General features: G+C 39.3%; 1 protein-coding gene and 1 long non-coding RNA gene across 2 annotated transcripts in view; one reads left to right on the top strand and one right to left on the bottom strand.

Moving 5' to 3' along the window:
- The window catches only part of LOC125780556 (uncharacterized), a 45,400-nt gene extending 27,065 nt beyond the window's left edge, over window positions 1–18,335 (bottom strand). Inside the window, exons 1-2 of the long non-coding RNA XR_007423789.1 lie at window positions 18,080–18,335; window positions 17,701–17,782 (exon numbers count right to left, since the gene is read on the bottom strand). This is a non-coding gene — a long non-coding RNA (uncharacterized LOC125780556). The remainder of the gene's footprint in view (window positions 1–17,700; window positions 17,783–18,079) is intronic.
- The window catches only part of LOC103035084 (PDZ domain-containing protein 4), a 28,724-nt gene continuing 10,054 nt past the window's right edge, over window positions 7,139–25,808 (top strand). Inside the window, exons 1-5 of the mRNA XM_022662335.2 lie at window positions 7,139–8,244; window positions 24,378–24,652; window positions 24,898–24,988; window positions 25,308–25,406; window positions 25,548–25,610. Coding sequence (XP_022518056.2) covers window positions 8,185–8,244; window positions 24,378–24,652; window positions 24,898–24,988; window positions 25,308–25,406; window positions 25,548–25,610 — 588 coding nt within the window. The 5' untranslated portion in view covers window positions 7,139–8,184. The remainder of the gene's footprint in view (window positions 8,245–24,377; window positions 24,653–24,897; window positions 24,989–25,307; window positions 25,407–25,547; window positions 25,611–25,808) is intronic.

Raw genomic sequence — 25,808 nt, forward strand, 5'->3', positions numbered from 1 at the left:
ATTCAGGTACTGCCTGTATGATTCAGCAGTGATTCAGGTACTGCCTGTATGATTCAGTAGTGATTCAGGTACTGCCTGTATGATTCACTAGTGATTCAGGTACTGCTTGTATGACTCAGTAGTGATTCAGGTACTGCCTGTATGATTCAGTAGTGATTCAGGTACTGCCTGTATGATTCAGTAGTGATTCAGGTACTGCCTGTATGACTCAGTAGTGATTCAGGTACTGCCTGTATGATTCAGTAGTGATTCAAGTACTGCCTGTATGACTCAGTAGTGATTCAGGTACTGCCTGTATGATTCAGTAGTGATTCAGGTACTGCCTGTATGATTCAGTAGTGATTCAGGTACTGCTTGTATGATTCAGTAGTGATTCAGGTACTGCCTGTATGATTCAGTAGTGATTCAGGTACTGTCTGTATGATTCAGTAGTGATTCAGGTACTGCCTATATGATTTAGTAGTGATTCAGGTACTGCCTGTATGATTCAGTAGTGATTCAGGTACTGCCTGTATGATTCAGTAGTGATTCAGGTACTGCCTGTATGATTCAGTAGTGATTCAGGGACTGCCTGTATGATTCAGTAGTGATTCAGGTACTGCCTCTATGATTCAGTAGTGATTCAGGTACTGCCTCTATGATTCAGTAGTGATTCAGGTACTGCCTCTATTCATTACTGAATCTAACAGTAACAGTAAATGTGATTGTGAAATGTGATGATTAAACTCTGATTCTGATTCAGTGATTTTAATACTGGCTGTGATTCTGATCTAGGTGTGTGTGTATATACGTTACATTACAGTGTGTATGTGTGAGTGTGTGTGTGTGTGTGTGTATGTGTCAGTGTGTCTGTGTGTGTGGTGTGTGTGTGAGTGTGTGTGTGTGTGTGTGTGTGTGTGTGTGTGTGTGTGTGTGTGTGTGTTAGAGGAGTATTCAGGAGGGATCTTACAGCATCTCAACCAAAACACCTTCAGACTACTAAACACTCCGGGGGTGTAGATGTTTATCAGGAATGATGGGCTGTATACCCCCCACGGGTACACAAACACCACACACACACACACACACACACACACACACACACACACACTTTAATTATCATACACACACACGTTAATTATCATATACACACACACACACCTAATTATATATACACACAGATTTAAACAACATTTAGATTACAGATTCCACAGTTTCCCCTACAGAGTGGGAGATCAATAACCTGATTCAGGTACTACTCAGATCCACTACTGATACTGGTACTGACTCTAAATTAGCACTGATTTAGAACTGGTTCTGTTACTGACTCTATTTTAGTACTGGTTCTGAAACTGAATCTAATTTAGTACTGATGTAGTACTGGTTCTGGTACTGACTCTGTTTTAGCACTGATTTATTGCTGGTTCTGTTACTGACTCTATTTTAGTACTGATTTAGTACTAGTTATGGTACTTACTCTAATTTAGTACTGATTTAGTACTGGTTCTGGTACTGACTCTAACTAAGTACTGATTTAGTACTAGTTATGGTACTTACTCTAATTTAGTACTGATGTAATACTGGTTCTGGTAGTAACTCTAATTTAGAAATAATGCAGTACTGGTTCTGGTACTGACTTAAATTTAGTACTGATGTAGTACTGACTCTGATTTAGGTACTCCTGTTGATTCAGTATTGATCTTTGCATTGATTCTGGTTTAATATATATTTAGTACTGATTCTGGTACTGACAAAGATTTAATACTGATTCAAGTACTGACCCTAAATCAGTACTGATTCATTCATTATTGGCTCTGATTTCATACTGATTCTGGTACTGATTCAGATTAATAACTTATCCTGGTACTAATTCAGATGCATGACTTTACTACTGACTCTGGTACTGACAAAGATTTACTACTGATTTAAGTACTGACCATGATTTAGTACTGATTCTGTTATTGGCTCTGATTTTATATTTAATCTGGTACTGATTCAGATTCATGACTTAATGATTCATGATTTATTGCTTACTTAGTACAGATTCTAGTACTGACTCTCATACAGATACCACAGCAACCCATACAGATACCACAGCAACCCATACTACAGATACCACAGCAACCCATACAGATACCATAGCAACCCATACTACTGATACCACAGCAACCCATACAGATACCACAGCAACACATACAGATACCACAGCAACCCATACTACAGATACCACAGCGACCCATACAGATACCATAGCAACCCATACTACAGATACCACAGCGACCCATACAGATACCATAGCAACCCATACTACAGATACCAGATACCACAGCAACCCATACTACAGATACCACAGCAACCCATACAGATACCACAGCAACACATACAAATACCACAGCAACACATACAGATACCACAGCAACCCATACACAGATACCACAGCAACCCATACAGATACCAAAGCAAAACATACAGATACCACAGCAACACATACAGATACCACAGCAACACATACAGATACTACAGCAACACATACAGATACCACAGCAACCCATACAGATACCACAGCAACCCACACAGATACCACAGCAACACATACAGATACCACAGCAACCCACATACACAGAAGCAACCTATACAAAGATACCACATCAACATATACACAGATACCACAGTAACCCATACAAAGATACCACATCAACACATACACAGATAACACATCAACATATACACAGATACCACACCAACACATGCAAATACGCAAATCTGCCCGAAAACAGTGTGAACAGTCATCTTAAAAGTACCAGAGTTACGTCCTGAAGTGTAAATTACTGATACATTGATACACTCGTTATCAGAGGAAATCTCTCATTAGCATTTCCTCTCCAGATCAGATAACACACACACACACACACACACACACACACACACACACACACACACCATACACACACTCACACACACCACACACACACACACACACACACCATACACACCATACGGGTCAATATCCTGATAATCACCCTTTACTGCTGATCAGCTTTCTGCTCACGCCAACAACCTCATTAACATTCAGAAAGAAAGAGAGAGAAATAAGGGATATAGAAAGAGAGAGAGAGAGAGTGAAATAAGGGAGAGAGAGAGAGAAGCCACGCTAAAACACAGAATTATATAGATATTCTATAATATTTTTTTTGTTTATAGATATGAAGAACTCTACTTACAAAAAATTAAGCCGCAGTTCCACCTTAACAGAGTGCTGCAGATCCAGTTTGACCATTTTAAGGTGGAATTAATAATTTCAATAATAATGCAGATTAATTCAATGAATTCTGATTCTAATAAAGATTTTTAAAAATGAAAATACTAAAAGTTACTTTAATACTGACTCATTCAGTGCTGATTCAGGTAATGACTCAGATTTAGTACTATCAGGAAACACACACACACACACACACACACACACACAGTGGCAGGTGAAGTGGAGTGTTTACTGATGTTTCCTGCAGCAGTAAATAAATGATGAAAACATTGTTAAAATTCTGCTGGTATTCTCTCTCTCACTCTCTCTCTTCGTGTGTGTGTGTGTGAGTGTGTGTGTGTGTAGGTGTGTGTGTATCTGTACTGAATGTTAACATGGTGCAGGGGGTCCCTGGCAAATCTATTGTTTTATTTTATTCTCTCGTTTTTTTTTTATCTCTCAGTCTTTTTATCCTCTCTTTTATTCTCTCTACATCTCTTCTTTGCACTCTTCTTCACTCCTCCCCCCTCCCTCTCTCATCACTGTTCTTTCATTTATTATAATTTCTCTTTTATGCATACATGATTTTTCAATTACCATTTTTCAACATCCTGTAACCAGAATCACCTCTCTCTCTCTCTCTCTCTCTCTCTCTCTTTCTTTCTCTCTTTCTCTCCTTCTATCTCTCTCTTTATATCTTACCTAATAAACCTATAACCTACAAAAGACAGAAAGCTTCTTGTAAGCTTGTATTATCTAGTACAGTGTGGAGTGATTTATAGGTCAGTAGTGTAACAGTGTGCAGTGATATATACAGTGTTTGGAGAATGAAACTGAAACACCTGTCATCATTTTAGTGGGATTTTAGGTTTCATGGCTAAATTGGAGCAGCCTGGTGTTCAATCTTCATTAATTGCACATTATTGCACCAGTAAGAGCAGAGTGTGAAGGTTCAATTAGCAGGGTAAGAGCACAGTTCTGCTCTAAATATTACAATGCACACAACATTATGGGAGACATACCAGAGTTCAAAAGAGGACAAATTGTTGGTGCACGTCTTGCTGGAGCATCTGTGACCAAGACAGCAAGTCTTTGTGATGTATCAAGAGCCACGGTATCCAGGGTAATGTCAGCATACCACCAAGAAGAACCAACCACATCCAACAGGATTAACTGTGGACGCTGTAAGAGGAAGCGGTGGTGTGCTACAGGTCAGTGGTGTAACAGAGTGAATTGAGAGTAAAGAGTGAAAGTGAGAGAGGCTGTAGATTTATTCCTCTTCCGAAAGTGTTCAGCCGGGGGAGGAGGAGCGCCCGTGAGTGTGTGTGTGTGTGAGCGCGAGTGTGCGAGAGAGTGTGTGTGTGTGCTGGGCGGTAGTGCCTTTGTGCTCGGCTCTGCAGTAGGTTGGTGCACTCAGCCGCGCACACACTCACACACTCGCGAGGAGAGAAGACTGCAGGAATTACACACACACTCTCACACACCTGTTATTACTCTCCTGTTACTCTGCTGTTACACTCCTGTTACACTCCTGTTACTCTGCTGTTTTTTTGGGATCTGCTGGATTATAAACTCAGAGTGGATTACTCTACAGGACACTCAGAAAAAGAGAGAGAGAGAGAGAGAGAGAGAGAGCGTTATGTCTCTCGTCCGTCTGTGAGTCTCAAAACTGCTGACTTTGTTTGTTTGTTTGTTTGTTTGTTTGTTTGTTTGTTTGTTTGCACGCTGCAGGTCTTGCTGCTCTTTGTGTTTGAGGGAAAGTGTGATACATTACAGTCGCACGATCATCCAGCATGGTGCACCACACACTCCACACACTCCACCCTCACACACCTCCGACCACACCTCACACTCTCACCCTCACCTAACACACACACACACACACACACACACAGGAATCTTCAAATTTAATTATTGCTAATAATAAATCTCACATTAATCAATACAATTAACTTACTAGTGTTTATAAACAAGCATGGTCACATTTCTGTAACTAAAATAAATATATATACCGTCTAAATAAATACATAAATACATTTACAGATATTATCTATCAACTACTTTATTAATTAATTTATTTTATCTGTTTGTTTATGATTCAGTTAATTGTCTCTTCTGTCCATACAGATACATTTAAAGAGGTTTATTTTAAGTTCTAACCCAATCTAACCCAGGCTAATGCTAACCAATCCAGGCTAATGCTATCTAAACCAGACTATCTTCAACTAACCCGGACTAACCTGGACTAACCTGAAATAACCCACTCTAACCCAGACTAATTTGAACTAACCCAGGCTAACCTGGAGTATTCTGGACTAACCCCAAGTAACCCAGAATAACCTAAACAAACCCAAGCTAACCTAGAATAACCCAGACTAACTTGAAATAACCTGGACTAATTTGAACTAACCCAAACTAACTCAACCTAACCCAGAATAACCCAAACAAACCTTGACTAACCTGAACTAATCAGGACTAAACTGAACTAACGTAATCTAACCCAGGATACATCAGTTAACCTAGACTAAGCCAAACTAACCCAGACTAACCATAACTAATCCAGGCTAACCCAATATAACCCAGATTAACCTGAACTAACTCAGACTAACCTGAACTGAAACACAGCTATTTTATACTAACCCAATCTAATCCAGACTAACTAAAAATAACCCAGACTAACCCAGACTAAGTTTCCTGGTTCTTTAATTCCTCTGGTGTTTCCGGCTGGTCTTGGGTCTGACTGCATGTATTATTATTATTTATTAGTTATTAATGAATGGTTATTAGTTATTGATCGATCAGTGTCAGCAGAGCGTATAGATTAAACAGGGTTGATTCTAAAGGTGAACATTATTCAATTACTGCAGTTCAGGACTGCAGAATCCGATCAATAACACGAGACTGAGCCCTGACTGATCACCACTATCACCACTGATCTGATTATAGAGAGAAAACTGGACAATTAAACCTGTAAAACACATACAGTTCAGTTCAGTTTATATGAGATTAAATCAGTTTAAATTTATGACTCTGTTTAAATAGGTTTAAACTGTTTATTTAATTCAGTTTAAATTGCATTGTTCAGATTGTATCAGTTTTCTTTTTTTTTTAATCAGGTTAAATTGTTGTTTTTTTCAAAACCCTTTACAAAAGATTTGTGTATTAAGAGTTTAAATCTGGTTAGGATTGGTTATCCAATTAGGTTTAAATTGGTTTAATTTGTTTATATTTGTTTGTTCTGTTCATATTCGTGTAAAACAAATTTAATTGGAATTGACATACTCAGTTTAAATAGGTTTATTCCATTCAAATCAGTTCAAACTGAATTACACTTGAACTCCTGAACAACAGCTTAACTACACCAACCAAACTACACCAAAACTATAAATTAACTACACCTGAATTACATCTTAACTACACTTGAACTACAAGATCTAGCACTGAACTACACTAAAATTATGAATTAATTACCCTCAAACTCAACTTAAACTACACCAGAACAATAAATGCATTACATCTGAATTACACATGAACTACACCTAAGCTACAATTGAACTACATATAAACTACACCAGACCTATAAACAAATGACATCTGAACTTCAGCTGACTTACAGCAGAACTACAGCTTAACTACACTTGATCTACTACTGGAACTATAGAGCAACTACATATGAACTACACTCAAACTACAATAGAACTACATTTGAACTACACCTAAGCTACAATTTAATTATATATGAACTACTCCTAAACAACAGTTGAAATACACTGGAACTTTGAATGAACTACATTTAAACTACACCCAAACTACACCCAAACTACACTGGAACTATAAACAAATTACATCTGAACTACAGCTTAACTACACTTCATCTACTCCGGAACAATAAATTAACTACATCTAAACTACTCTGGAACTATAGATCAACTACATGTAAACTACATTTAAACTACATCAAACTACACCCAAACTATAAACAAACTACACCTGAACTACAGCTTAACTACACTTCATCTACTCCGGAACAATAAATTAACTACATCTAAACTACTCTGGAACTATAGATCAACTACATGTAAACTACATGTAAACTACATTTAAACTACATTTAAACTACATCACACTACACCCAAACTATAAACAAACTACACCTGAACTACAGCTTAACTACACTTCATCTACACTGGGATAATAACTGAACTAATCTGGAACTATAGATCAACTACATGTGAACTACATTTAAACTACACCAAAATTACACTTGAACTACACCTAAGCTACAATTGATTTACATATGAACTAACTAACTACTCCTGAACAACAGTGGAGCTACACTGGAACTTTGAATAAACTACATTTAAACTACACCCAAACTACATCAGCACTATAAACGAACTACAGCTGACTTACAGTTAAACTACAGCGTAACTACACTTGATCTACACCTGAACAAAAATGAACCACATTGGAACTATAGATAAAGTACATGTGAACTACATTTAAACTACACTTGAACTACACCTAAGCTACAATTGATTTACAAATGAACTACTCCAACAACAACAGCTGAACTACACTGGAACTTTAAATAGACTACATTTAAACTACACCAGAACTACACCCAAACCACGGTGGAACTATAAACGAACTACACATGAACTACACCAGGATTACCCCTGAACTACAGCCGTTGCAGGTGGAGCTGTAGAGCCGGGTGAAGGTGGATGGATCTTTGCTGTTGGTTGGAGTTCCTCAGGTTGGATGCAGGGTGTAGCAGATCTCACAGCTCTGCTCCAGTAAGAACTGGGTTCCTGAAGGTGGTGCTATTGAGATGGATATCCGGGATCCTGTAGCGCTGTTTACAGAAGTATCTGGAATATATTTGCGTTGTTATCCACGACACTGACGACCCGGATCTCCAGCTCCGGTTCGGGTGGAGGGAGGCTGGGGGGCGGAGCTTCAGGATGGGGTGTAACATGTGTGTGATCCAGAAGCCTGAGGAACAGTGCCGGGTCATGTTCCAGGTAAGAGAACCTCGTTTACCTGACCCACGATCACAATCGCAGGTGTTTTATCACTTTTCCACTAAGCAATCAGCATGTGTTCACACCTGTGCCTCTGAATTCCAGTTTACTGACACTCCAGCTACTGTTCACACAATAATCACATTAATCACAGTGAGCACATTAATCATTGTGGTCATGATATTCACAGTTATCACATTAACTACACTAAATCAGTGATCACAGGTATCACAATAATTCCTGAACTGCAATCATCACAGACATAGTAACCAACTGACAGTTATCAAATCAACCACATAAATTACAGTGGTCACATTAACCACGCTTAATCAGAATCATCACATTATCCACACTAATACATTTTAGTGATCACAGGTATGACAAAAATCACTGAACCACAATATTCAGACAAAGTGACCACTCGTCAGTAATCACATCAACCACATTAATTACAGTGATCACATTGTCTTTACTAATAAATTACAGTGATCACAGGTATCCCAATAATCACTGAACCACAATAATCACATAGTAACATAGTAACCACTCGTCGCTACAGTGATCACAGAAACCACAATAATCACAGACATGGTGACCACTCCTCATTTACCACAACAACCACATTAACTAGAATTACCCCGTTCTAGTTTAAAATAACCACAACATCAGCAACAATAATCACGATTATCACATCGCATTTATCACAGGAATCACAGTTATAGTATTAATCAGACTAACTGCAGTACTCACATGGTTCAAAGTCATTACACTGAATTATTACTGAGTAATAGTCAGTCAGAAAAATCACTGTTATTTGTAAATCACATTAATCACAGTCGTAGTGATCAGAGAATAAACACTAATCGAACTAACTGCAGTATTCACTTTAACCGCAGTGATCACAATAATCACATTATCACATTAGTCGCGGTCAGTGATCCCAGAGACTCTTACACTCCTCCAGCTCGATGGGCAGAGAAAGAGAGTGTGTGTATAAGTGTGTGTGTATAGTGTGTGTGTGTGTGATTATCTAATGTAATAGTGAGGGGTGGTGCTGCAGAGCCGCTGGCAGGACGTGATATGAGCAGAATAATAAACGCTGTAAAAGAACGAGAAGAGCGTAAAGGATAACACAGCGAGGGGGCGGGGTTTAGGGGGGCGAGTGAGGATAAATGTAGTGTCTGAGACCTGAACAGAGAGAGAGAGAGACAGAGAGAGATAAGGAACAGGGGATGAGCAGAGGGATGAGTGGATCCGCCCTCCCGCTCTCAGACGGCGGTAATTGATTTCTGCGCTCCAGGGGGCAGCAGAGCGCAGGGGCGGAGTCCAGGAGCCCTGCAGGAACTGATAACAGGAAGTCGGACACAAACATAAGAAACCTCGACCAATCAGATCAGATCAGATCAGATCTGGGGGATTTATAAGGTCATAACTGAATAACATCACCAAACGAATAAACCTACAAGTCCTGAAGCCCTGCTGAGACCAGATAAGATCTATACTGCTTTTTATCATATTGTAAGTTAGATAAACAGAAAATAAACACACAAAAGAACCAAATAAACTAAGAAACAGAGAGTACATGGATTAAGAAAACCAAGGAAACACTTAAAACGACTGATGTAAACACGTACAACCCTGGACAAATAACAGCAGAACAAGCAGGACTGTTTATGCCAGGTTCACACTACACAACTTTTTGAGTTGTTAGTTGTTGTGCTGTAATCGTGAGTCCTAGCGATGCCAAACCAGAGAATCTCTATAGAGGAGAATACGCACTTAAAGTGAGTCCAACATGAACGAGTTCATATAAATCCCAAACTAAACAAAATCAGAGTTTATAAATATCTGATCAGTTTTATACTGAAATATGCACTTATGTCCTCAACACAGAAATATGAACATGAAAGAGACGTGAAGAGTGGACAAAATTGCGAATATTTATTGAGACACAGGAATAAATAAACAGAAAAAGAAGCAAAAACTGAAACATAAAGAAACACGCATAACACGGAAACACGAAACCCGACTGATGAAACAATGCACAACCACAGGCAAGGGAAACGAGGTACAAGGGAACTATTTGTACATACAGATGAGGACAGGAAACACCAGGGATGGGTGACAAGGGGGTGGAGCTACAAACAAACAGATGAGCAACAGGGGCAGAGACACAGGATAAACACAGGAACACAAAACCTGACTGATGTAACAACGCACGGACAAGGAAACAGGTACAACGGGACTATTTGTACATACAGATGAGGACAGGAAACAGGAAACACCTGGAATGGGTAACAAAGGTGAGAAACTACAAACAAACAGATGAGCAACATGGGTGAAGACACTGAGATAAACACAGGGCACAGGAGGATGGTAAATAAACAGAGGGACAGACCAGAGGGAGCCAAAACAGGACGAGAACATGAAAGAAATATAGAGAGCTGACAAAATTGAAAAGAACCAAAAATTAAAACAAAAAGAAACACGTTTAAAACGGAAACACGAAACCTGACTGATGAAACGACATACAACCACGGAGGAATAACAGTGAAACAAGCAGGACTATTTATACTGTACACACAGAAGGGTAAAGGAAACGGGAAACATCTGAGACAGGTAACAAGGGGGCGGAGCTACAAACAAACAGATGCGCAACAGGGGCGGAGACACAGGATAAACACAGGAAATGTGCAGAGGGCAGTATATAAACACAAGGACAGACGCAAAACAGGACAAGAACATGACACCATGATTACCAAACAAACTCTAATAACAGTTCAATTTCACTACTAACCACAATCAGGCCCGATTACTGCCAGACCTGTAGAATGAAAAAGTAATTTCTAAAGCTTAGAGACTCCAGAGAACCACAGTGATTCACTATTATTCACTAATGGAGAAAAAACATGGAACACTGGTGAACCTTCCCAGGAGTGACCGGCCCACCAAACAAAATTACTCCAAAAGGGCATGAAGAACTCATCCAGACAAAATGAAGCTTTATCAGTGACAGCACATTGTAAACAGCATCTTTGTCAGTGTGCGTGTGTGTGAAAGAGTGTGTGTGTTGTGTTTAGTGTGTGTGTGAGAGAGAGAGAGTGTGTTGTGTTGGAGTGAACAGTCTGCTTCATTATAAACAAACAGATTTCCCAAATTTCCCTCCGATCAGCATCACTCTCTATAAAGGAGCTCCTGCTGAGCGGAGGCTGCATAGAGAATCTCAATTGTGTGTGTGTGTGTGTGTGTTTGTGTGTGTGTGTGAGTGTGTGTGTGTGAGTGTGTGCGCAAAGTGTGTAGTGTTTCATACGAGTCTGTTATCAATTATGTTGCTTCATTCACTTTGTGGGTTTAAATGACAAACAACAAACATTAGAAACCAAACACACACACACACACACACACACACACACACACACACATATAAACAAAATCACACAAACACACAGTGAAAGGCCAAGGGACAGAACTGTTTTATCAGACAGCATCAAAATTATGCCACGTTATTAAATATTAATTTTAGCTGCAGTGTTGTGCTAAAACTGACTGTAACTGTTTTCTAAAAATCATTATACAGGTTTTCCCATAGAAATGAATGTCTTGATGTCTGCCACACCTTCAGCCAAAAACATAGCAACACCATAGCAACCACCTAACATTACCATAGCAGCACTTGGCAACCACTTAGCAACCATCAATCAGCTAGTTTGTATCATTGTCTCCTCGCTTTGGGACAACACACCACGTAAGCTATCGTAACGACGGGAACAGTACACCTTATGCATCTTATAACATGCAAAAGTCATGCACTAATTATCTTAATTAATGATGGGTGTGGTTAATTTTGGTGTAACGTAAAATAAACCAATCAGCATGTCTCTTTAAGAGCTCATCATTCTCTTTAAGAGTAGATCAGGTGAGCTCTGTCTTTGGTGGATTGCTATTGTAACGGTGCAGCTACCTGGACGTGTCCAACAAACTCTTCTCAGCAGAGGAAACTGAGCTGCTGGTTGACGCTGTGAAGGAGCTCCAGCAGCTCATTTACGGGAACAGCAATGTTATTTTATTTACTATTCTGTTTATTGTTGATGTAAAAGTTGGGTTTGTGCTGCTGTGTGTTCATGTGTGTGTAATAAGTGGGGGTGTACGCTCGGCTCGGCACGGCGCCTGTGTTACAGAGATAGCGATGAACGTCTGACTGTTGGCGTCTGTCTAGGTTGTATTCAGTCAGTGGAGCTCCTGTGTTTTCTGTTACCAAGATAAACAAGATAAAACTCCAGAAATGTACCTGAACACACCTCATTTCCAGAACACCACGCCCATCAGTGTAGATATATTCAGAAGCTCTGCTGCTGTTTAAACCAGGCAGGAGGAAGGAGTGAAAATAGACTGTTGGTGGGGTGTGAGATAGTGATGAGCATCACAATACACCTTGTACAGGGTGTAAGATAGGGCCCATGATGTTATAATCACACAGAACTGGCCTGCACTTACAAAAAGCTTTTGGCTGATTTGAGCCGTAATATAGCTCTTTCTCTCTCTCTCACACACACACACACACACACACACACACACACACACACACACACACACCGTGCTGTACGCTGCGTCTCAGTGGGATGTTGTAACCATGGTAACAGGTCTCATTAACCTGTGTAATGTGTTTCACATACGTTTGAAAACACCAGGTTAACACACACACACACACACACACAGACCAAATCACACACCCCGTCTGCTGCCACACCCGTCTGTCTGCGCCTGACACACATCCTTTCATCTCTCTCTCTCTTTCTCTTTCTGCCAGTGCTGGGCTGTATGACCAAAAAAATATATATATATCACTATATTTTTTTAAGATTTTGACATTTGTATGGTATATCACATTATTATTATTTATTTATTTATTTATTTATTTATTATTATTTTATTTTTGTTTGCATGACTGGGCTTTTATATAGGTTTGTGACTTACTGTACGGTTAGTTGTACATATAATATAAAACACTTTAAAAATACTTTAAATTAAGACTTTAGGGTTAAGATTAGTATTTGGTTTACTTTATCCCACACAATTAATTACACAATAAATGAAGAAATCATATCTCAAGACTTCATTATGGTGCGTTTATTTAGTCAAATTGAAAGATAGCCCATATTGACTTATGATTAAAATATAGTATGTGGAACCTGTATTTTCACATGTGTAATAATTTTTGTTATTTTTCTTTTTCTGTTTTGTTCTTTCATTCTCCTTATTATTTGTTCCCTTTCTCAAAACTGTGACTAGTTTACCTATACCAAATGGTTGTTTTACATCTCAGAATTGTGCATAAATAAAAAGTTTTTTTAGAAAGTATCAGAAAAATCAGCTGAAGATTCAAACAATAGACCTTAAGAAGAGATACACCAATAACTAACACATTTAACATATTTGTAACGCGGGGATGAGACGGGAGGCGGATTTATATGCGGGTAAGAACAAGACTTTAATAAACAAATAAACAAACAGGGGAATAACGAATAAATATATATACATAAACAAACAGGGAAAACCAACACAGAGCTAAGCTAAACAGATAAGAACAAAACAAGGTTAGGGAATAAATACAAAGGAATAAATACGTAAATATATACAAAATAAACAAAGAAACAAACAGGCAAGAAACGTGACTAGAAATAAACAATAGCGTGTAAATACAAGAACATAGAAAGAGCAATAACGTGACGTAGTAAACAATAGCAAACGTGGCGAGACAAACGACAGAGGAAGGTGCAAAGACCGACGGAGGACAAGGTGGCCAAGGAGGGCTATTTATAGTAACATGAAACACTGAACACCTGGGGAAACAGGTAACGAGGGGCGGAGCTACAAATTACACACACGTGATGGAAAAGTACAAGAGAAACACACTAGGAAACGGGGAAAACACAGGAAAACATAGCGAGGGCGTAACAATATTTTAAATAGTTCTATAAATCCTATAAATAAACCCAAAATACTCAGTATTTAAGAATTCAAAAGATATATTAAAGAAGAGGCATTATTACAGCATTAAAATCAACCACAATCCCATCTTTCACAAGTTAACAAATAAATAAATTTGGTTCAGTTTACATTAAAATTATTCTTTAAGCTACAGTATTGTTATATTTAAACAGGGCTGTAGTTACTAAAGCTCTTGAAGTTTATTTGCACCTCGTATCCAGAGTTTTAGGGAGTTTTATCACTTTATCACTGTGGATCGACTGCGCATTACCATTCATCTCTCAGTGTATTAGCTTGTTATGCTAACTGGTTAACGTTAGCTTGCGAGATGTATCTGCTTCTTTGGTGGTGCTGTTCTACACAGCGCTCCGGAGCGCCTCTAGTGGCATGGAGGTATGTGATAGGAATGCATACCGTATGAACCAATATACCACCACTAATATACAGTATAAAAAGAGAAATAAACAGCCACACTTTTACTGTGTAATCTATTAAACACAAAACGACAAATTGGCACAGGGCAAATCCACCAGTAAAATTAAATACAAATATATGCACATAGTGTACACACATGAAGTTATTTTTATTATTTGAAGTTGTTTTTATTTTCATTTAATGACATTTTAAGCTTAACATCTTAAATAATGCCATAACAGGGCTGTATGTTTTTAATTGAAGCATATAGGGATGGGCGGAGCTACATGTCATACTGCAACCAGCCAGCAGAGGCGCTAGAGCTGCAGCAGACCTGCGATCTGTAGGGTTTTTTTTTTTACAGCGTTGCTGGTGGAGGAGGGTGTATCTCTAATTAATATTCAACACACACACACACACACACACACAGATTAATGTGTAAGTGTGTGTGTGTGTGTGTGTATCAGCTGATTGTGTATTCTTTACAGTTTCTCAGTCAGGATGAGGCAACAGCCCGCAAGCCATCAACCCCCCCCCCCCCCACACACACACACAAGTTTTACTATATCTACAGCATCCGACAGATAAAGGTGTGTAAAGCAAATCAGTAATCCTGCAAATCAATAATACCGCCCTCCTGCTGACGTCCAATCACCTGTAGGGCTGCAAATAATGATTATTTTTGTAGTCGACTAATCTGATATTTATTTTTCCAATTAGTCGATTAGTCAACGATTATTTCTGTCATGTTCTCCATCTCTAAAAACAATAGAATCAGCATTTAAATGTCTGGGTGTTGTTTAAACGTGTAAATTACTGATATTTAGTGATTAAATATGTGATCTGTTGTGTTTGGGCACTTTTGGAGACACAGGCTCCAAAAGTTGAGTGTAAACTGTGTGAGTGAGACATTTACCCCCATTTATATCTCATTGCGCTTTGTGTAATGCAGTACTGTTACAAATTAATGATTAGTTAATTTGATCAATTTATTTAATCAACATTGTCGATTATATCGACTAATCATTGCAGCCCTATCCAACTGGGTCACACCGCTATCAAAGACACACTGTCACGTCTTGGCCTCGTCTCGTGTCTCTGTGTGTCTTGCCCACGTGACCTGTGCTCCCCTGTGTCTCCCGTCTCAGTACTTTTCCACCTGTGTCTCATTTGTAGCTCCGCCCCTTCCCCAGGTGTTTCCAATTCTAGTGTGTTTCCTGTTTCTTTAAATAGATCCCATGTGCCACTTTGTCTCCGTCGGTCTTTGCACCTTCCCATGTCGTTTTGTCTCTCTCTGTGTTTAATAGCTTCGCTCAGTGTTTACCTTGTTTTCTTAGCCTTAGTCCCTTGTTTCACGTTTATCTTCTTGTATATATATATTCCCTGTTTATTTTCTCATTATTATCTCTAGTTGGTTTAGTTTATGTTCTTTAGTTTCTCTCGTTTGTTTTGGTTTTTGGTTATATGTTTATCTATTTTGTATATTATCTCCCTGTTTTATGTTTAAGTGTTTACTTGTTTCTCGTTTCCTGGTTTATTTATATTTTTATTTATTAAATTATTCATTTCTCACCCTACCTGCACTTGCGTCCGTCTCCTCGTCTCCCTGCCTGGGTCATCCCCATTTCCTGACACACACTGCTATTGCTGCAGCTCAGCCAATCAGCTCTCCCTCTGGCCCCACCCCTAAACCCATACATCTAGTGTTGCCAACTTAGCGCTTTTGTCGCTAAATAGACCCTGTAGCGACTTTTTTGTAAAAAAAAAAAAAAAACGACTAGTGACAAATCTACAGAGTTTTTTGGTGTTATTGGATACTTTTGGTGACTCTGCAGCGAGTAGCGGGTGCTGCCGCCGTGAGCCCCGCCCACAACACTCACAGTGCAGTCTCTCAAAGTCAGACCACACCCACAGCGCTGCACCAACACACTGTAAATCAACTGAGCATGCTCAAAGCTGCGAGAAGTGTAATGCTGCAGACCGGAGACCCAGTGGGCGTGGCTAAAGGGCGGAGCATGTGTCAATCATTTTCGACTGCAGCCAATCAGATACTACACTTTCGTTGTCAATCACTTTTTATTAAGCCAATCCTCAGACAGACCAAGCTGTCCATCATTTTTTACTGCAGCCAATCACCTTAACAGATCTGTCAAAAGAAGGCGGAAACTGCGGTGCTACCGGTTAAACTTAGCGCGATTTAAACTTCTGAACAGCGGTGAAGCTGAATCTGTATAAGTATTTTACAAAATACTACATTAACAGTTTAAACACATTATATTATATTATATATATATTATATATTATATTATATATATTATTATACTATTGTAGTTAGTCCTGCCTATATGCCACTCTTAAACAGAAGTAACTGAACAGCTGACTGACTCCGCCCCCTATTTACAGAGCGGGATGTAAATATAAGGGTGTCTTCAGTGTGACACAAAAAGAAATCACTGAATTTAACTCACACAGTCTCAGCCAATCACTCATCTCGTCCACAGAGTCTGCCTCTCTGTAAAAAGCTAAACATCTAGCTAGTCTTTAATAGGTTGAAAAATAAAGAAAACAGAAAAAAAACGTAGAATAACAGTTTCGGCTAACTGCTGTTCTTGCAATAACATTTAACAACACTGTAAAAAACAGATTCATGTAATTTACGTAAAAATGAAGTTATTTTGAGACGTGACTGCCTATTTATAAAGCAACAGAAGTTGTTCATTTGTTGGAGTTCATTTGTATTATTTCTAACATATTTATGGTGTTTTTTACTCACTTTTTTCTCTCCCACAAGGTTAATCCTTTACATCATCAAAAACACGTATTATGCAAATTAGGCGATGACGCCATTTAGCGACTTCTCGCGACTTTTAGGACTTAGCCAATAGCTACTTTCCTTACTAAGGAGTCGGCAACACTACATACATCACCCAGTGCCTTTTTCAAATTTGCTAAAATCAGCTAAAATCAGGGGGTTTAGTTACAAATGAATGTAAAACTTTAAACCAATTCTGCATTTAATAAATTAATATTTAGTAAAGTAATTAATACACATACCTGCACTGAACTTCACTGTTTCTGTAGACAGACAGCAAACAGTAAAGAGACTCTTTATTTCTGCTTCTCTCTTATATTTCTTCTAATATAAAAACAAGAAATAGACAAGAAGCAATATATCAGTTTCTAACCCACTAAGTAAAATATTCACTGACTCAACTACTCAATATTACAGCTGTATCTTCTACAATATAAGCAACATTAACTGATATGAGATACATAAACACACAGCTCAACATCTACATTGTAAACACATTAGCATACATGCTAACACCCAGTCACAGCTTCTGTAGCTTTTATAAAACTAACTACATACTAACAAGATATATTCACATCAGAAAGACCAGGAAATATAAAATATAAAGGTTAGAGAACTTACAGACACCGCTGAGCCCAGAAAAGCATGACTGAACTGCTGAACCACCAACTAACAGCTAACAACTGAACAGACTTGTGTTTAGGCTGTGCTACAACTTGTTACAGACACTAGGGGGCGTTAAAAGGGTGTAAAATCCCTCAAGCTCTCATTTAAAGCTATAGCAGCACTTTAGACTTTAAATGTCTCATTCCATCGTTTTTCTTTATTGATTTTAAAATGTTTAGTTGTGTCCCTAGTATGAATGAATGCATATGTGAGCTGTTTTTTGTAAAAAAAAAAAAAAAAAAAAAGCGCTCTTGTGATCCAGTATAACGTTGTTTTAGTCCTGTGGAGGAGTGGGGGCGGGGAGAAACAATAGGATTTCTGCTCTTGCTCATGAATATTCATACATGCAAACATATATCGACTCTGATTGGCTGACAGCACTGCGACACCAGGAAGGAGCGAGACAGACAACAGTTAGAAACGTTTTAAAATAAAGACATTTTTACACTAATAACAGTCTTTACAATGTTACATGTTAATTTACATGTGTAATAATGCCCTGCTAAGTGCAGTTCAGCCACTGACCTAGTCTTAGAGTCTCTGTAAAACACCAAATCCACCGGAGATCCTATTTAAACCTATAGTTACACACAGAGGTGGGGAGATTCCAGATCCAGAAAGTAAAAATCCACCCAGAGCCTTCCAGGCAGTTGGAACAAAACTCTGGGGTGGATTTTTACTTTTAACTAGTGTAAACAGAACTGTTCTAAACATCTAAACACCTACCTATCTCAATTGTACTTGGCTGGTGGTGTTTTTCCTCTATAGACTAATTCTAACCATTTGTTTCTTAGCTCTGAATTACTGGGTAAAGTATATAAACACTGATGTGTTATTCGCACAAACAACACAGGAATGAACTGCATGCTGTTCCTAGCGCTGTTAGTTATCTCCTATCTGATGAGATGGCGTCGCTGCTCGGCTTCAGCTCTGCCTGTGGGCGGTCCCGAGCTGAGGTGGGCGGGGCTATGAAAACTAATTGACGGGTTGATGTAGACACGGTGCTTTTCCTGATCGACTTGTTTTTTTTTCTGAATATTTTCTTTTACTAGCTGCTGCAGAACAATGAGGAAGAGTTTCATCATGTTTAGCATCATAAACAACTCAGAGAGACCCACTGTATTTCACAAAGAAGAAAGAAAATGTGCATTTTAGCAGAAGGAGACCTTAAAAACGTTAGGTACTAAAGAAATGGGTGGTTTAAACTGGGCTTGGGTTAAGCACAAATGTGTTGTGGTGGCCTCCACATACTCTTGGGTTCTTTGCACATTACAAACTTGGGTGGTGAAGACGGACGTGTCCCAAAAAAGTGCCTGTTTAAAATCACATGCACTTTAGGTCCCTCGCCTCTATAGCAATGAAAAACAAGTATCTCCATTTTTGTCTATTTTGAGTTTACTACTTAATTTTAAGAGAACAAATGTCCCTTACACTGTACCAAAATGTCTTGATAAGTGGACCAATAAAAATACTTAAAAATGACCTGAAATCAATTATTTTTACATTGACTTCCATTGAAAGTATAGAAGGTTTTTTTTCTCTCTCCTGTAAAGTTGCTGTTTTGGAGATACTTGTTTTTCATTGGACAGTGCCGATATATATGTATGTATATATATATGTATATATATATATATATATATATATATATATACATATATATATATATATATATATATATATATATATATATATATATATATATATGAAAAAGAAGTATCTCCAAAACAGCAACTTTACAGGAGAGAGAAAAAAACCTTCTATACTTTCAATGGAAGTCAATGTAAAAAGAGTTTATTTCAGGTTTTGCTACAAACATTACACTCTGAGCTTGTTAAAAATATTTGTATATAATAAATGATAAAAATTAATTTACTATTATTATGAATGTTCACAAGCCTAAACACATTTTTTGATACAAAAAAACAAAACCACAGACCCAGAGCAGACAGTCATAATTATAAACTGTTTAAATTACAGATCAACCCATATTTTGCTTTTTTATCGGCTGATAAAATGAATTTTAGCGCCAGTCAATTAAGAGACCAATAAATAGCAATCAACAGAATAATCAGTCAATCACACCTGTACAATAACAAACACCCACCAATCACCTTTCCCAATGTTTTTACCCATTAAAAATGACAGGTGACCTCACTGTCCCGATACTTTTGTAGAGGACAGTTTCTCTCTTAATGATCAGTCTCACATTTCTCTTTTCTCTCTTTCTTTCTTCTATCTCATGTTTTTTTCTGTTTCACTCTCATCCTCTTTGAACTCTGCTTTTATATTGGCCCCGCCCCCTTCTCCCCAGCATGAATATTAATCATCACCCCTCCCCCTCATCTACCCTTCCACATTCTCTCTTTCTCCACTCTCTCCCCTTCTCTCTTTCTCTCTCTCCTCCTCTTTCTTTCTCTATCAACCTCTACCTATCCATCTTCCTCTATCTTCCTGTATATCTCCTCCTCTACCTATCCTCTAAATCTATCTCTTCTCCTTTATATCTTATCCTCTATCTCTCTTCCTTCATCCATCTTCTTCTATCTTCCTCTGTATCTACTTCTCCATCTCTATTCCTCTATCCCTCTTCATTTGTCTCTTTTCTTCTATCTACCCTTACTTATCCTCTAACTCTCTCTCTTCCTGTACACCTGGTTTTAGAGCACAATAATTTATTGTGGTGACGGACAGTTCTGGTGGAAACAGGAGAGTTGAGGTGCACATTGAATTCTGCGTGATTTGATCAGCCGTGGTTTTATGTTTTTTTGGATACAGTCCGGGTTAGCACCCGAACATCCCTTTCAGACAGCTTCCTCTTACAGCGTCCACAGTTAATCCTGTTGGATGTAGTTGGTTCTTCTTGGTGGTATGCTGACATTACCCTGGATACCGTGGCTCTTGATGCATCACAAAGACTTGCTGTCTTGGTCACAGATGCTCCAGCAAGACGTGCACCAACAATTTGTCCTCTTTTGAACTCTGGTATGTCTCCCATAATGTTGTGTGCATTGTAATATTTAGAGCAGAACTGTGCTCTTACCCTGCTAATTGAACCTTCACACTCTGCTCTTACTGGTGCAATGTGCAATTAATGAAGATTGAACACCAGGCTGCTCCAATTTAGCCATGAAACCTAAAATCCCACACTAAAATGATGTTTCAGTTTCATTGTTCAAACCCTGTATATATATATATATATATATATATATATATATATATACATATTATTTCATTTCTTTCTTGTAATGTGTGGTTTCATTGTTAAAGCAAAATAAGTTTAGTGTTTTATCAAGATTTTTTACTTTAAACATTTCCATAATGCTAGTATTTGTTTAGCTGGGAATGTTATGTTAGAAACATTCTAATAATGTTTGATGCAAACCATTATTACTTCACATTTTTCCGAACATTCCTGGAACATCATATTTGTATCACTAAAGGCCACCCTTCCTGAAACCATTTTTTTTTTAAGTTTCCCACATAATGATCACAGCTAGAAGAATACAAACATTATGGAAACATTAAAAGTAACATTCCTAAAATTAAACATTAAATCATTGACTTTGCAGAGTGTGGCATTGCAGAGACATTACCAGAATGTTTAAAAACGTTTAATTAGAACGTTCTTATTTTGTTCAACTACAGTACAGTATCTACTTCCTTTGCAGGTCCTTAACCAGACTATTTATCCTATTTACCTGTTCTACACAACTCCGCTCAGCTTTATTCACACTGCTGGTGTGAATCCACTCGTGATTGGGTTAGAGTTTAAATTCTACCTCTGGTTTCTTCAAGTCCTGTAGGGTCAGGTTTTTAAAATTACGTTTTTTTTTATTTTATATAAAGCGATAATATCCACAATAGAGTACTGGTCAGTTGCTGCACCGTGCACCTTAGATTTCAGATTCCTTCCAGATTTGCTAACTACACGGTGGGGCGGACGGAGCTGCCAGGCAAGACAATGTAAACTTATAGGGGCAGAAATCTGAAAGAAGTTAGAAAAACATCCACGGAGAGAAAACAAACAGACACTGAAAGGAAAGAGAAAAGGGAACCCATCCGTCTCTGGATGTGGACACTTTATATTATTAAATATTTATTAAGTAAGAGTTTATTTATTGTTATAGTAAGTAATGAAGTCTGGCTGTTTCGCTGGAGGCTCTCAGAGCAGGTTCTGGATAATCGCTCCTGTAGAGAAGCTGTTTAATCTAATAAACCTGTCTGTAGATCTTTCTCAGCGGTTCTGCCAGCCCGGCGCTTTATAGCGGTACCGCTGTGCCGGTTCTGGTTCTGCTCTGAGCTGCAGGGAAACACAATTACAGGAACTCTCAGGCCGTCGCCGGGCTCTGAGCTCCGGGCTCTGGGGTGATGGAGGGGTATTACTGTGATCCGTCACTTTGAGAACACAGTCATTCATCTCCAGCTCCCACCACTGCAATTCCCATAACCCCCCGTCTGCACTCAATAACCAAACCCCCTCTACTGAGCTTCCTTATTAAACCACTGTCATCTCTCCTCTTTCATCTCCTCGTCCTGCGCTCTCTCTCTCTTATTCTCTCTTTATTTCTCATCGACGGGTTGAAACCAGGCCCTGGGAGAAGAGTGATTAAGCTCTGATTCCAGACAAAGTCCTTACGGGCGAGTCTGTTCACTCGGTGGTGATCTCTGCAGTGCTGGTGGGCAGATATCTCCGGTCACACCAGGACAATCTCTCATCTTCTTGAATGAAGACAGCTTAAGAGATTTGATGGTAAAGAGTTCTTTGGTTCAGTCAATCAGGTCATTTATTTGGGAGTTTTCTTGTAAAAATACAGTGCATCCAACAAAAAACAGTCTGAGAAGATGCATCTTCTTGAATCTTGAACAGTGAGAAAAAGCATTTAACAAAAAACTACTAGAGATTACACCTACTTCAACACCTCCACATAGGTTGAGAAGAATGTGTGATGATTTAGACAGTTAGCATCATGCTAATTGGCAGAGTATTAGTGCGACAGTATTAGTATTAATGCTACAATTGACTTAACAATCGACTGGGCTTGGAGGGTCTGGCTAGCGGCATACGCATACCCGGCGACTAGGTTGGAGCACCACAGTGGCAGCATTAGTGTTTCTGAAGACCACACCTGGAGCAATGCAGTCCCGGCATTAGTGTCCCCAGCTACTGTGCGTACCAAGCGTCCTCATTGACCAGGCTTGGAGCACTGGGCTAGCAGCATCAGCATCTCCAGCAATCAGGCTTGGAGCGTCGGGCTAGCGACATAAGTGTCTCCAGCGACCGGGCTTGCTTGGTTGGTTGTTGGAGTTTTATTGCCACTTCAGCACATATTTGGCATACACTTTTTATATAGTTTTATATATTCAGACAGAGCAAAGTTGTTTAAAGGTTGTAGCATGATAAGGGAAATATATCTTGCTGCATATGTATTAAAATATGTGTTAGAGGTTAAGATAAAATAAGAACTTTAAGATCTTCCCTGGTGGGTTTTTACCAAAAAGGTCTTTTATGTTCTTTTCCTGGTAGTAAGATTGTCTCATATGGTTTTAGGCAGGACAGTCGATGAGGATGTGTTCCATTGTTAGCGGGATGTTGCATGGTTAACGAGATGACTGGGCTTGGAGTGTTGGACTAGCGACATTAGCTTCTCCAGCAACCAGACTTGGAGAGGGTTGTAGCACTGCAGTAGCGGCATTTGCGTCCTCTGTGACTGGGATTGGAACATCAGGCTAGCACTGTTAGCAATGCAGGTGACAGGGTAAATACCGAAGCATGTACTGTGTATTTCCTAGCTAGCCACTAGTTTAAGAATATGTTGTATTAGCAGTTCAATACTTTCCTACTTCCAAGAAATTGCAGTTACCTATTTTATAAACATAATTCACTGCAGTGCTGTGTCTATAAAACCAGCTGGAACCACACAGATGCCTCAATCACTTAAAATAAACAGTCACTCTATGTTTCTATAAAACCTCTTGCATGATGGCTTAAAGAAGCTTTCTTGAGGTCTTAAATAGACTTAAAAAATTGTTAGGCTGCTTAATTCTGTCATGTTGACTTTACTTAAATTTATATGCAACATTTCTGCAGAATTCTTAATGTAATAAACACATACTCTACACTATTGGCCTGTACTTGCTGTTTTAATTCAGCAAATCTCACAAATGATCATTTTAGGTAAAATTTTCTCGTTTTAACTCGAGTCGTTTTTTTAACAGTGTATATTTAACCCTAACTGTCTCTCTCTCTCTGTAGGTGAGCGCTAAGGATCTGTCCAGGCTCTCTCAGGAACATGGTCTGGAGGCTCTTCGCTGTGGGCGGGACTTTAGGCGGGGGCCCAGGAGGAAAGGGGGCGTGGTCATGGGTGGTGGTTTGCCACTATTGGCTGACTGTGTGGACAGTGGGACGCAGACGGACATCAGCTTTCAGAACATGGTTACGGTGGGCCGGGGATACCGAAGCTGCGGACCCCCGCCGTCACCGTCCCCGCCTCTTCCACCTGTCCCTGAGCCGTACCTGTTCAGCCAGCTGTGAGTGTGTGCGCTGTAGAGGAACACCTGTGTGGACACATTCCTTTATATACCGACTGTCCACTTTATCAGAAACACCTGTACAAGAGATGAGCTACGGTCTGCAGAGTATACCTGTATAATGGAGCTATAAGACATTTCTAATAAAGTGGTCAGCGATGTGGCGTGAGTTTGGCAGGTGTTTCTGATATTGTGGCCAGTGAGTACAGTGTGAATTTGGTGGTATTAGATGTTTGTCTCTGCAGGTCGCCGCTGGATCATGTGTACTACGACCCCACCGACTACTTTGATATCACTCAGCATGAGGTGGACCGAGCAGATGATCTGGAGTATGAGGTAGGACACTGCATCAGCAGCCGGAGTCTGAAAGAGAGAGAGAGAGAGAGGGAGAGAGAGAGTACAGTAGATCATGCTGTTTCTCCATCAGCAGCCGGAGTCTGAGAGACAGAGAGAGAGAGAGAGAGAGAGAGAGTACAGTAGGTTATGCTGCTTTTCTATGTATTAGAGCTAGGGATGCGGCGCTTTCCTCCGAGTGCACTGTGATGTTACCTAGTGATGCTGCTCTGATTGGCTGTAGTTGAAGAAGAGGCGGAGTCTGCTAGACTTTACATGTATCGGAGGAGGCGTGGTTTTGATCTGTACTGTATTCCTGCAGGAGGTGGAGCTGTATAAATCCCGGGAGCAGGAGAAGCTGGGTCTGACGGTGTGTTACCGCACCGACGATGAGGAGGACCTGGGAATCTACGTGGGGGAGGTGAGGAGACGATTCCAGTCAACAGGTTTTGATCTAATGCAGTGCTCAGGTGTGGTGGGAGGAGCTCACCTGGTACAACTTCTTTAAGCTGGACTTTGGACACTGTGGACATTTATACTGAAATACTATTTTCTCTTTCAGGTGAACCCAAACAGCATTGCTGCTAAAAACGGACGAATCCGAGAAGGGGACAGAATACTCCAGGTATGCACAGTGTTCTGTTCTCCCACTGCTTAAGTTCTCAAGACCAAACTTAAATACTATTATACTTTGTATTGCTTGAGTTTCAATACCGGTGTTAAGACTTTACAAAAGTGGTCTTATTTTTGGTCTTGACTCAGACTCGACTACTAAAAGTTTTGACTCAGTATTAATGTGTCCTGGTGTGTTCAGGACTTGAAC

This window comes from Astyanax mexicanus, chromosome 13 (genome assembly GCF_023375975.1).
Source record: "Astyanax mexicanus isolate ESR-SI-001 chromosome 13, AstMex3_surface, whole genome shotgun sequence".
In the NCBI taxonomy this organism is placed as follows: Eukaryota; Metazoa; Chordata; class Actinopteri; order Characiformes; family Acestrorhamphidae; genus Astyanax; species Astyanax mexicanus.